The sequence below is a fragment of the Dendroctonus ponderosae genome, unplaced genomic scaffold, assembly GCF_020466585.1.
Source record: "Dendroctonus ponderosae isolate FM_Combo_2020 unplaced genomic scaffold, Dpon_F_20191213v2 Dpon_F_20191213_8, whole genome shotgun sequence".
Lineage (NCBI taxonomy): Eukaryota > Metazoa > Arthropoda > Insecta > Coleoptera > Curculionidae > Dendroctonus > Dendroctonus ponderosae.
In genome coordinates this window covers 8,916,747-8,929,223 of record NW_026019016.1, presented here as the reverse complement: position 1 = coordinate 8,929,223, position 12,477 = coordinate 8,916,747, and the positions used below count along the sequence as shown (strand labels likewise).

The 12,477-nt window shown below is 34.1% G+C and overlaps 3 protein-coding genes across 5 annotated transcripts in view; 1 reads left to right on the top strand and 2 right to left on the bottom strand.

Moving 5' to 3' along the window:
• The window catches only part of LOC109534462 (anamorsin homolog), a 38,658-nt gene extending 33,705 nt beyond the window's left edge, over positions 1-4,953 (bottom strand). For both annotated transcript variants that reach the window (XM_048669016.1, XM_019900141.2), the window contains exons 1-3: positions 4,712-4,953; positions 4,300-4,656; positions 580-710 (exon numbers count right to left, since the gene is read on the bottom strand). In XM_048669016.1, the coding sequence (XP_048524973.1) occupies positions 580-710; positions 4,300-4,656; positions 4,712-4,814 (591 nt within the window). In that variant the 5' untranslated portion in view covers positions 4,815-4,953. The remainder of the gene's footprint in view (positions 1-579; positions 711-4,299; positions 4,657-4,711) is intronic.
• A 26-nt stretch (positions 4,954-4,979) lies between these two features.
• On the top strand, positions 4,980-7,236 carry LOC109534461 (zinc finger protein 239). Of its 2 annotated transcripts, none has more exons than XM_048669014.1 (5): positions 4,980-5,150; positions 5,210-5,729; positions 5,785-6,001; positions 6,056-6,247; positions 6,753-7,236. In XM_048669014.1, the coding sequence occupies exons 2-5, from the start codon at positions 5,323-5,325 to the stop codon at positions 6,933-6,935; spliced, it is 999 nt and encodes a 332-aa protein (XP_048524971.1). In that variant the 5' UTR covers positions 4,980-5,150; positions 5,210-5,322; the 3' UTR covers positions 6,936-7,236. The 2 variants fall into 2 exon arrangements, with proteins under 2 accessions (XP_048524971.1, XP_019755699.1); XM_019900140.2 differs by having other exon boundaries at positions 5,028-5,150; positions 5,203-5,729.
• A 177-nt stretch (positions 7,237-7,413) lies between these two features.
• Positions 7,414-11,544, bottom strand: LOC109534460 (methyltransferase-like protein 17, mitochondrial). Its single transcript, XM_019900137.2, has 10 exons — positions 11,390-11,544; positions 11,163-11,331; positions 10,683-10,896; positions 8,986-9,171; positions 8,766-8,928; positions 8,552-8,695; positions 8,360-8,428; positions 8,031-8,172; positions 7,819-7,954; positions 7,414-7,561 (listed from the first exon to the last, which is right to left on the bottom strand). Exons 1-10 carry the CDS (start codon positions 11,438-11,440, stop codon positions 7,426-7,428), a joined length of 1,410 nt encoding a protein of 469 aa, XP_019755696.1. The 5' UTR covers positions 11,441-11,544; the 3' UTR covers positions 7,414-7,425.
• Positions 11,545-12,477: the final 933 nt, after the last annotated feature.

Sequence of the window (12,477 nt, the reverse complement as noted above, 5' to 3'; positions counted from 1 at the left end):
GCAATGTTTTAGATAGTTTAAAATTAAGCCGCATGTGTTTAGACGCTTTATGGGTTGATCGCCACAACAATAACATGGCTTATAAGATAATATCTTGTATAGGAAAAGAAAAAAGACCAAATGGGGAATACGAAACATCAAAGGAATTGCCGCGGTCTGGACGCATCTTTACAAGTCACACAATTCTTGCTGCATAAAGTCTGGTTTCTTAAGATCGAATGCGTCCAAGTTGCTCGTTTAATAGCTGCTATCCACATTTTCCGCCGTTTTTAATAGTTCGTTCATACGTGGATAATAGCAGGCTTCTTTATATGTGGGAATTCAAAAAAATCTCAGAGTATGATCAGGATTACTATGACTTCCACAATTCACTAAAGTCAAATTACTGGTGTTTTTGCAATGCAGAGTCAAATTGAAAGAACACGATTTTCCAGGGGATTAAACAAAAGTTCGCTAAAATTCTGTGACTGTAAAATTAACCGTACAACAATTCTAAAAGCTTGCTAAAATCGTTTAAAGGCACATGTAAACAAAGGGACTAGAACAAAGTGCCCTCCTTAAATATGATCAGAAACTTACGCTTCCACATGAAGATTTTGGTGCATCAGAGGTATTCACAATCTTTCCACTCTGGGCCTCCGCAGTAAGTTCGTCAGCCAATCCACAAGAACAATCTTTACATGCCTTGCGTTTGCCGGTGGTGCCACATACTGTAAACGTTAATAAAATGTTACTTTTGTGTATGAAAATACATGTTCATACATCATACAGGGTGGCTCATTTTAAAAGAACCAGTCCGGTAAATTATGGGGAATAAAAGAAAACGTGTTAGACAAATGTTGTATAGTTATTAGGGGGAAACTCGGTGGCGATACACAAATTTTAGATAGATACCGCTTCTAACATCAGGTGGGGAAGTGTTTAATTTTTTTAAATCGATTGATATTTTTTTACTACGAAATCCGATTCCGCCTTTATTTCCAAACAAAACGTATTAAGGGGGTAGGCATGAGTAGATGTAAGTTTAAGTGCGCTTGTAATTGTTCTGAGTTAATCAACCTTTTTTTCTCATGACAGTTTCCTGATATTTTACAATTTCAAATTCTAAAAAAAAAATTCAAATAATAAATAATACGTTGTTGGCCTTTGTTAAATTTTTGTTTACATTCTTTGCTTTCGTAACTTTTATATTCGATTTTATATTTTACAGGCGCAGAGCATACCATCGATTAATACGAATAGTTAAAAAGTTACTTGTGATGAGAGGCGAACTGTTCCCTTTATATATCTCAAGAAAGAATGGCTGAAGAGACTTTCACCAACAGATCCATGAAGAATGTGTACAAACACAAATCTAGTCATAATTGGCTGTTAGAACTTTGCGTAAAAAGAAATATGTTTTAAAAATAATTTGCAAACGTCTGATAGCTTGCAGTTTTTTACTTAATTTTATGCTTAATTTTAATTTTTAACTACTAACTTGAGAAGTCACCATTATTTACTCTCTTCCCTTAATAATATTTCTCTCCCTAGGTCAATAACAATAATAGAAAAGTCCCTAGGTTAATAATGAAATATGTGTGTTTTGCTCTTGCTTTTATTTTTATTTTGCCCACAGTTCGGGTGATATTCCATCCATTTCCACTCCTAAATCACTGTCACTTTAAGATTCACTAATTTTTCGCTTTCCAAGTGTTTCATAGAACTTTTATATATTTTCTGAAGACCAATAAATTATGTTGCGGCAGTTTGACTGATCGTCAGGCTATCAAATATTGCGATACTTCAGAAAACTAATGGGCAATTCAAAATATAATTAATTCAATTAAGGCAATTATTCGGGTTAGTAGAAAAGTAAATTATAGACACTTCGGTCGATAAGGCTTCTCGACCTAGGTATATAAAATACTATTTCAATTTCCTACAAGAAAGTGAAGGCATTTTGAAGCAGTCCGCCCCAAGTTAATTGGTTGTGACGTCATTATTTGAGTCACCATATTGAAATTTACTCATGTCCGAGATTGGTTTGAAACATTTTTTCTCAAATAGTTTCTTTTTCATATTCCGTGGTTGCCAGCTTAAGTGTTTGTTCCGGGTGATTTGAAAATATTAATTTTTGTTGAATCAGATATTATTGTTAGAGCTCGGTCTTACAGAACTATTTTTATTATTCATTATTTAATTAAACAATCGGCACGAGATAATTATTAAACATTCAAATTGTCAGAAAGTCACAAACAAAGTAACAATATGTTCAGATGTTCGGCCGGTTGCTCCCTTTGCCCATGATCTAAATAGGAGCGCTAAGGCGTCCATTGCAGGGATGACACAAAACAGTACTTTTCAGTCACATGTTCCATCTGTGACTGTTCCAAGCTCGTACCTGTTCCAAGTATCTGTGATTTTTTATCACATGTTATTTTGGCCCATGATAAATATTGGTTTGTACCTGAAACCGGGTTAAGCGTATTTTGAGTCCAGTCGGATTAGACTTAAAAGGCCTGTTTCGGGCACTGAAAATATGATGGTAAAAGATTATTGGAAGTTGCTCGGAAGGATGTCTGAATATTAGGACAATAGTTTGAGCGCGATTCCCGGCTGTGGAACATTGTTTAAATAATTAAAGAAAGTGCGAAAGCCCGTTTTTTGTGCATAATTGATAAACCGTTGATGCTATTGAAAAAAATCCTTTTTTCAAGTATTAAAAATACCTATGATATCAGGTAAAGTACATTAAAATCCGTTCATTAGTTTACTCAAAAATCGGAAAAAAACCGTCGATTTCAGCGTTTTGTTAACTTTCAATAAGTAATTAATTTAGTTTGCTTTGTCACAGTCAGTAATGAAATTGTCATTTATTGTACGTTGTAGTATAACTCTTTACGAGTAAAATACAGCCTCAAAAAGGTCTCTACGACGTCTCAAGAAAAATGTATTTAGAATCTGGCAAGAGCCCTTTTTACATAACAAATAGGAATGAACAAAAAGTTATGAATATTTGAAACTCAAATTTATACCACTTATAAAGTATACAAAAACCTTCAAAAAAAGTTATAGTGAGATTTTTTGAAGCAAAACCAAATTAATTATAAAAAATTTTGCTTTCATCTATTTAGTGCCCGGAAAAAATCTAATCTAATCCGACTACACTAATTGTTCCATTGAAGGAGATTCTCGCCATTTCCTACTAATTTGGGTGCGAATTTGCCGGGTCAGCAACAAATTATGACCGAAGACCGAATGCCTTTTGTTCCTTTATGTATGCAAGGGCTGATGATCAAAAAAAGTTCATAACATTTTTTCATATTTTTTCTATGCTAATCACTGCCTTATAGTGGAGGTGTAGAGCAGACGTTTATTTTGAACTGATACAAATGAATTTGGCGCCAGAAGAGAGTATAACTTTCTTTGGGCCATGAAGGTATTTTGTATAGTCAACATGTCGGACGTCTAGTTTGATTTAATCTAGTCTCTTGTACTGGTTTGATTGGGGTATTTCGGACCATGAGTGGCGATAGGATTTTGTTGTTAGTGAATTTGCGCGAAAAGATAATAAGTTCAGTCTTCCTACAATTCATTTTAAGTTTCCATTTGTTGAAATACGACGTCAATACACTCAGATAATGTGCAATGCGAAATTTCGCAGCCTGAGCATGAAATGACGATGTGTTAATAGCCGTATCATCCGCGTATTGTGTAATTTTTGTAGTAGTAAGCTATGGAATGCCTACTGTATACATGGTATACAGCAACGGCGAAATCACTATACCTTGTGGTACTCTTGCCGCGATGTGTCTTTTGGCAGAAGTGGAATTTTCCACTTTCACCTGGATGGTACGGTTTTGTAGGTAAGAAGCTACGTACAGTCCTTGGCGTTAACTTTGAGATGATGAACAAATGATGAAAGAAAAATGAGGAACTCTTTAGGAGGAAAAATATTTCCACGATGGTGGTGAAAATATGAGCCAAATAAACCGTTGTTTGCTCATTGGTTCCGAGCAATACATCACTAAAAAGGCGTACGTTACTAAAAAGAACAAAATGGTTGGATCTACATATAAATAAATTGTGTCCAAATTCTGAAGGATTTAGCCGAATTAAAAGGGAAAATCGTGGTTGTTTTAAAACATGTTTGGGTTTCTAAACCGCCATCCGTTGCTCCCCGCTTCTTTCATAATTTTCAAAATACGTATAAGTTATTCCTTCACCCTTACTGAAGATGTTTGTCAAGAATATTTTCAAAATAGCAATTGGAAACCTATTGTGACAATCATGACTAAACTAACAACGTCTTCTTACCTCTCAAACTAGTAGGATCGGGCTTCTTCAAATCATCCTCATCTAGCAGATCATCTGGATCTATCAGATCATCCTCATCGTCATCATCCAGCTTCCACACTGTCGCCTTTTTCAAGTTAAGTTTTACTGATGAACCCACGGCATACTTAGGCTTAAGTGCAGTCACAGAACTTTCCTTTTTGGCGACATTTACAAATCCAGCCGTTTTTAAATTGAATTCTGTGGCATCAACAAACTGAACTATTTCAAGCTGCCCTTCAGGTTTGAGAATACCCAACAGATCTTTGAGGAGTTGGGGAGTTAAAAGGTCGGGTTGATCATCGTAAATAACTTTTTTAACGCTGTCGTTTCCAGCCTCTGGATTCAAATACAGAAATATTAGGAGTAATTTGCTAGTCATTGTTAACTTTACCTTTTAGCAGGCCTAGATTTGAAATTAACTTTGAATCGGGAGATTCTGCATATTTAGTGCTGTTTTCGATCTGGGTAATTATTACTAGTGGAACGGGCGTCATAATTGTTCAATATTTTGACTTTAAATTTCAACAGTCTGTGATTTCAACCAAATAAACTATGGGCTCAAAACTTGCTTTTTAAAATTGTAGGTTATTCAGGTTTCAGCCCTGACACTTGACAGCACCAATCAAAAATATATTTGTAAGGTTAGGATTCTTTGTTTACGCTTTTTTATTTATTTTAGCTAATTGAAAGCAATTGCATAAGAAAACATGACTGAAAAATGCAGAATTTGTTTAAAAAACACAATGAAAGAAGAATGTATTTGTATTGGACATAAATTAAATGAGGATTGTAAGATATTACAAGGCATTATCACTTTAACCTCCATCCAGGTAAAAAAATTACAATATGTAAAGAAATACGCAGCATTTGAAATATTAAAAGGTTTTAGAAGCTGACCCTTTACCGCAGTTCATTTGCCACAAGTGCCACCTAAAATTGGTGCAGTTGTATTCCTTTAGAAACTTGATAATTTCATCTGATAATGAATTAAAGTCCTTGCTTATGAAGCCAGTTATTTTGAACAAAAATCAGAAAACTGAACTCGAAGAAGCACTGGTTCAAGATATAAGTATAGTAAGAGACGAATTAATTCGAGCCAAGACTGAGGAGCTAAATAATTGTGAAGCAGTAAATCCCAAAAAAGAGCGGATAACATTAATCAGAGCGCCTAAAGTAAAAACCCCAAAAGCAGAAAAACTAGTCAGGAAATACAAGTGCCATGACTGTGAAAAAACCTTCAAAAGATTAGATCACCTTAATGTCCATATCGGTTACAGACATTCAGAAAGAGCGTTTAAATGCGAAAGATGTAACAAAAAATTTGCTAGGAAATATGATTTGAATGCTCACGTTCGTATTCACACTGGAGAAAAGCCGTTTACATGTGAAATCTGCGGAAAATCTTTCGCGTAAGTTAATATCGCAACTATATCGTACTTGTTAAAACATGTATTGCCATTGTAGATCGGCAAGCTATTTTTATGTTCATAAAAAAATGCACACCGGACTGAAGCAAGTTAAATGTGATAAATGTGAGTGTTCTTTTACTAACTCAAATCGCCTACAAATTCACGTCAGGCAAAAACACACAGGAGAACGGCCATATCTTTGCGAACTGTGCAGCGTTGCTTTTGTTAGCAGTAGCGCTTTGTTTAGGCATAAGAAAGACGTTCATGATGAAGCAAGTTTTGTCTACGCATTTCATTAACATATGGACTTATGATATAATTTTCAGAAAGTTGAATGTCCGATATGTCGGAAATTATTCAGCAGAAGGGTTTTAAAAGAGCACATCAAGCGACATCGGGAAAGAGAAGAAGGAATAAAAAGGTTCAGTTGCGATCAATGTAGCAAAAAATTCACCTGCGCCACCAGCAGGAAAAGGCATATGGTAATACACAGTGGCGAAAAGCCCCACAAATGTCAGGTACGAGCCAATAAAATAATCCCAGGAATTTACAGTGTCTGTTCAAAATGCTACGACCGATTTCCGTGGTGAAAACACTTTCATAACCCATTCGAAACTTAAATTATCTCATCCAAACCTGCACTTCTATAAAAATTACTTTGTTTGTAGTGGTTTAAGTGCCGCTTGGCCCGATGAATTGGAAATTATTTCTTTATTTGAGCGACATTTTATTTTGCGCACTTTGGAGAATTGATTGTAATGAATATAGGCCTAACGCTGTAAATATGGTTTTCTAGTTTCAGAATATTTAATTTCATACTTTTATATCCATTTTTCTTCCTAATTCTCCGTTTTGTTTAGCTATTTGTTAACGTTTCAACTTTGTCCTCAATCGACTTCATTCGTATTTCCGATATCGACCCCTCTTGTATTGGACACAGTGAATATCTAAGCTATTTAGTAAAATCCCAGTTTTTGTCATCCCTTTACCGCAGATTTATAAACAATCGCACATTTGTTTCAGATATGTGACAAAGCTTTCAATCAGCGTTCCACGCTCCAAACGCACATGCGGATTCATTCACAGATCATGCCTTATCAGTGTACGGCTTGTACGGAAACTTACAGATATCAACATCAGTTAAAATCGCACATTGAGAAGCAGCACAAAACACAGATTATCTCGGAGAATAAGCTTGTTATATGAAAGCAAACGGACTGATATGCCCTAACATATCTGTGAAATAGTTACTTACTTGATGTTGAGCCTCGAAGAGAAACTTAAAAAAAAAAGATAAAATTTTGCCGATCAGCTAAAGGAGTCCAATTGTGATCAATTAAAATGCGAACTGTAGCGCAGAAGCGCTGAATCTTCGAAGAGATCAAAAAAGTGCCTTACTATGGATTCAACATTATAAAACTTGTACAAAATTATATTTTATGATATTATAAATATAGTGGTTTTTTAATTTATTCGCATAAAAATAGAATTGTAAATATATGCAAAACGTATGTTTGCTGTTCAGTATTTGATCTCTCCTTAACTTTTTATGTTACATTATTGGTGGCTTGATTAGATAACCGCGGTCATTTAATGGTAAAGATATTCATCTCATTACTTTTCATTTTCAAGGCGGTTTCATAATCATCTTTGAGGTACTAATTGTAAAGAAAAAAACACACCAAACGGTACCAACTTATTTATTCTCGCTGGTATCATGGTCAGCTTCATTATCACTGACTTCCGCGGTACAATCGAGCGTTTCAGCATCTTCTATTGACATTGGTAATAAATCGCCCCAATTTGAAGATCTAGCGCAATGGTAGGTCAACCTAAAATAATAGCAGATATACTACTAGAAAATCATGAATCTTTCCTCTTCTTGATACCTTTTAAAAAAATTATCAAAAGGAATATGAAGTATTATCAAATTATTTAAAGTTTTCGCTGTTTTTTTTTTCATATTAGAGGTGAAAACTTACTGCGGATTATCAAATGCATGTTATACCACTCTCTCTTTTTTAAATATTCTAATTTAAGCTGCCCAGAGTAATTACAAAAGCAGTCAAATTTTATTTATTTTACGTACTTGCCATGCCTTTTTGCCGTAAATATTACTTCCCGCAGTTTTCCATTTGCTGTACATATACGGCATACAGAGTGTTTCGTTCGCACTAAGATGGGTTTTACCACCCTAGGCCAATTCAAATCATTTGAATGATCTCCTGAAAGTTGTTCAAATAGTTTCATAACAAAATAAATTTTTAGTACGTTGGTTATAGAATTATTTTTGCCCAATACCTTTTTTCAACACAACATAAGAGTATAGCTCGTGTTTCATCTCCACTTTTTTTCCAATTGGCATGCAGTTATAACGTACTTTAAAATTGCAAGGTTTTCCGTCCTTACTCGCAAACCGAGGACATATATTATCATGCGGACACTGAAAAATGTATTTTCCTTTGGTAAATTGAATATAACAAAAGGCGCGGTGTGAACAGGTTCTAAGGACAACTGACAACTAAAACCATTATATGATCGGTTTGCAATAGTAACAGAAATAATAAAAGATAAACCAATATAATTTAAAAAAATGTAAAAAATGGACGAATAAAAATGACAATACTCACAGGGCTGAAAATATGGCCTTTCGCTTCTTTATCGGCCTGTAGTATGAAGTCTCTTATTTCATTTACAATCTGAAAAACGAGTATCACTAAAGCTGTAGGTGAAAAAATGTAAATAGGATTATATAAAACTCACAAAAAGAAGCAGCTATACTAAAAAAACAGAATGATACATCACAATCCTAAAGTAATCACCTTAAATCCAGCATAAGTCCCCTGTTCGACAATAACTAAATATTTATGTGTTTTATTCCATAAATTTAAAGCAACTTCTAGTCTATTCTCTAATGAAGGCAGCTCCATAAACGAATACGCGGAGGTAACTAAGTCATATTCTGCCTAAAACCATGTAAAATTTATGCATATCGGCAACAAAAAACAAATTAAGTTTACACAAATGCCATCTTACGTGTGAAGCTGGCAAAAACTGTCTGTAAAAAGTTCCTTTAACTGAAGTTTTGCCATTTCCCTTTCCACCTTTCAATAAAATTTCAGCAAGATCATTCATGTCTGCGGATGTGTCGACGTTGAAATATTCGAAAATGTGTTGCTTCCAATATGCGTTTGCAGCCCTAAATTCACATTAAGTCGATGTAATAAATTAAAAAAATATATTTCTACATACGCACCATGTTACAGTACCAACGCCCGAGCCGAAATCAAATAAACTTCTAGGGGTAAATTCTGGATCTCTCTTAGCAATTTCTCCAAATATTTTCATTAAAACTGCATATTCGGCAGGAGCGCGTGCCATTAGATAGACTAGTGCAGTATACTCATCGTATTTTATAGGTTTCCAGTTATATATTTTTTCTCTTCAAATTGACAAAATATTGAATAGAATTCGTTGAAATGTAACAATAAATACACCCGATAACACACAAATCCGTTCAATAGTTACTGACTTTGCAATATTCCAAAAAAAATATGTGGAAGGAGCACATTTTAAAGCGCTATACAGGGTGTCCCGTAAGTACATGATCAAAAGGATACTGCGATATTCTTTGCATCAAAAGAAGACGATCTGACCTAACTTTTATTAACCAAAGCTGTCTGGCTCCCTTGCTATTGATGGTCAATGTTGCTCAAAAAAATTATCTTTTTCGAAATATCTGGTAAACTTGAACTAAGTAATACAGGATGGTGGTTAAGTGGACGAATACCCTCAGCAGGTTTTAATACAAATACTTTCAAATACATTCCGGCCAAAACTTCCGTTAAATATTTTGACGACACTATATTTTCTTGCATCTTCCAAAAACGATTTGCATGATGTTATACAGGGTGTCCCGTAAGCACATAATCAAAAGGATTCTGCGATATTCTTTGAATCAAAAGAAGACGATCTGACCTAACTTTTATTAACGAAAAAATGTCTGGCCCCACTGCTATTGATAGTTAAACATCTTCAAAAATTTTTTTTGTATCGGGAGAAAGGTACGATGTATTTTGGTGAAACTCGCTGTGAATTTGTTCCTATGTACCACTCATATTTTGATGAAACAATCGAGTTCAGTCGTTTTGGACTACTGGTGAATTCTTGAGTGTCGTGGTACAAAAACTACCAGAACTTTTTATTTTTTATTTATTGGTTGATACTTTAATCATGTATTCACGTGACGACACTTAATAATTCACCACTTGGCGGCTGATCTCGATTGGTTCATCAAAATATGAGTTTTACATAAGAACACATTCACAGCGAGTTTTACCAAAATACATCGTACCGTTCTCCCGATATTTCAAAATAGATAATTTTTTTGAAGAATTTTGACCATCAATAGCAGAGGAGCCAGACATTTTTTGTTAATAAAAGTTAGGTCAGATCGTATTCTTTTGATTCAAAGAATATCACAGTAACCTTTTGATCATGTGCTTACGGGACACCCTGTATAGACAACGACTCGAAAATGTGGAGTAAATATTGAATTGTTGACTAAATAATAAAATAACCTGATTCCAAAGTTTGCCAGGGCCGTCCACCGAAAAGGTGGCATCATTATTTACTCTGCTGGTAGGTTTAGAAAAAAGGTCCAACCTTGTTAACTTTGATTTCTACCCGTACAATATACATGTTGTTTCAACATCCTTTAAATGAAAATCTGCAAGTTTTGACTCTATAGGTACGTTAAAACGCTAATAAAAGGTTGAGACTAGTAATTATATAGACGCAAAAGTAAAAAGTACGATTTATCTGGAGCCGTTGAGAATAATTCCATTGTACGATTATTAGCAGTAAGTTTTTTAAACTATGTCAGCTAGTGTGTAAAATATTATAGAGAGATAATAACAAAATCTGCAATCATCAAATAAGTATTCCAATTACCTTAAGCCTTTTCCAATTTTATTATTCACTGATTGTAGAATCCTTCTCTCAGCTTCGGCCGAATCTGGGTCTTTATATTTACACTTGGTCAGAACTCTATCTTGCACTTTATCAATAGTTTCTATTAATTCTTCCTTTTCCTTTGGTGCTAATTTTCCCCGCAAATGCCAAAACATTTTATTACTTGCTTCGATAAGAGGTTTAAGTGGATAATCTGAAACGCAACATGTCGGCTAGTGTTTTATAGAAGTAGATTCATTCCCACGATCTCTAATTATCGTTATTGTCTCTAATCAGATGGCTTTTGCCTGAAAACAACACCCCCCAAACCTGCGCCGTATTTCCACCATACATTTTACATCGAGGCAGAACTTATAGAAGACGAAATAAACCCATTTAGCTTTTGAATTGAGGTGAAGCTTTGTGTTTTAAGTGAGAAAAACCGTTAAGTTCGAACTGCTTGTTACATCATTTTTGTACCTTCAACAGTGTTAAGAACGGCCTTAACGAAAGTATTAGGTAGTGTAACTACTGAACTATCCATTCTTCCTGGATGCTTTCTGGGCTTGTACACTTCATTGGAGATATCATTCATCACGTTTTCATTAGGTACAACCGATGGTTTCTTCGCAGCAGACAGTTTGGAGAGCTAAAATTTGTTAATGCATTACTTAAACAAATATGAATATATATAATTAATTAGCTACTTTTCGAATGCACTGCCGACATGAGAAGCGGGGAATTGTATTTAGAATCATTTTCCAACGGGAGTTTATTTTGTTTTGTATTATAAAAAAAATTATAAAATGTGTTTGTTTGGATTAAAAAAGTGTGGTTAGCTCTCATAACATAACCTTAATGTGCGATCCTAGGGATGTCCTGTGATGTGCGATTGTCCGAAAGTGTTCCGAAATGTACTAAAGTTGCGCCCTAACAAGTATTGGTACTTCGATGCAAAAATATTTAATTTATTGGTAGCTTTTAACCCTGCTGACGTTTCGTAATTTTTATTTAACCATTGTCAAGGATTCTTTTTTGTGAAATTTTCCTCCAAAATAATAAAACAATTAAACGAAATAAAATTTAAAAATTTATATAACATAAATAAAATAAGTCCCAATTAACATGCCGCCCAAGAAAGATATGGTGAGATAAATCTCATGAAATCTGATATGATAAGATAAAAATATGCAATTATTTTATTTTTTGATTAAAGTTCAGAAATCTCCAAAACAAGAAATATTCTGTAAAAGCAAGCTCTATAGCAATATATACAATTCTGAAGAACCAAAGACGATTACTGTATTAAATTATGATAAAGCTTCGTCTAAACATTCACTGTTTTACGGTGTTTAAGGCTTAAGCCGAAAATTTAGAAAAACATTGTCAAAGCTTTGTATAATTTCAGTTCTGAACTTGCTTTCATAGAAATTTCGTTATTCGTTGATTGTGATTTTTTTAAATCAATAGAGGCTCTATATTGATGACCAAAGAATCAATTCTGGACAAATTTAGCAATAATTGAAAGTGTTACTGAAAAATTACCTTTTCAACGCAAAGGTTTCGCTCTATTGCATACATGCTGTTCAGATGTGTTCAGATTTAACTACTCTAAGTACTAAGATGTTTTAGAATTTAAAGAGATAAAATACAAATCTAAAAATTTTTTATATCCTAAATATTTCCTTCTGTTAACAGTATGAAATAAACTTGCATTTTGAAAAATTTTGTTATTCTTTTATTTAATTGAATATTATCTAAATATACTTTGATGCGGCCGCATCTTTACGCCTTT

Excerpts from the sequence above, each read along its gene's own strand:
- LOC109534461 (XM_019900140.2), top strand. The coding sequence starts at position 5,028 with ATGACTGAAAAATGCAGAATTTGTTTAAAAAACACAATGAAAGAAGAA. Across the intron at positions 5,730-5,784 it reads ATCTGCGGAAAATCTTTCGC|ATCGGCAAGCTATTTTTATG; the intron begins GTAAGTTAATAT and ends TTGCCATTGTAG. Across the intron at positions 6,002-6,055 it reads AGAAAGACGTTCATGATGAA|AAAGTTGAATGTCCGATATG; the intron begins GCAAGTTTTGTC and ends TATAATTTTCAG.
- LOC109534460 (XM_019900137.2), bottom strand. The coding sequence starts at position 11,440 with ATGATTCTAAATACAATTCCCCGCTTCTCATGTCGGCAGTGCATTCGA. Across the intron at positions 8,929-8,985 it reads GGCGTTGGTACTGTAACATG|GGCTGCAAACGCATATTGGA; the intron begins GTGCGTATGTAG and ends ATGTGAATTTAG. Across the intron at positions 8,173-8,359 it reads AAGGCCATATTTTCAGCCCT|TGTCCGCATGATAATATATG; the intron begins GTGAGTATTGTC and ends TACATTTTTCAG.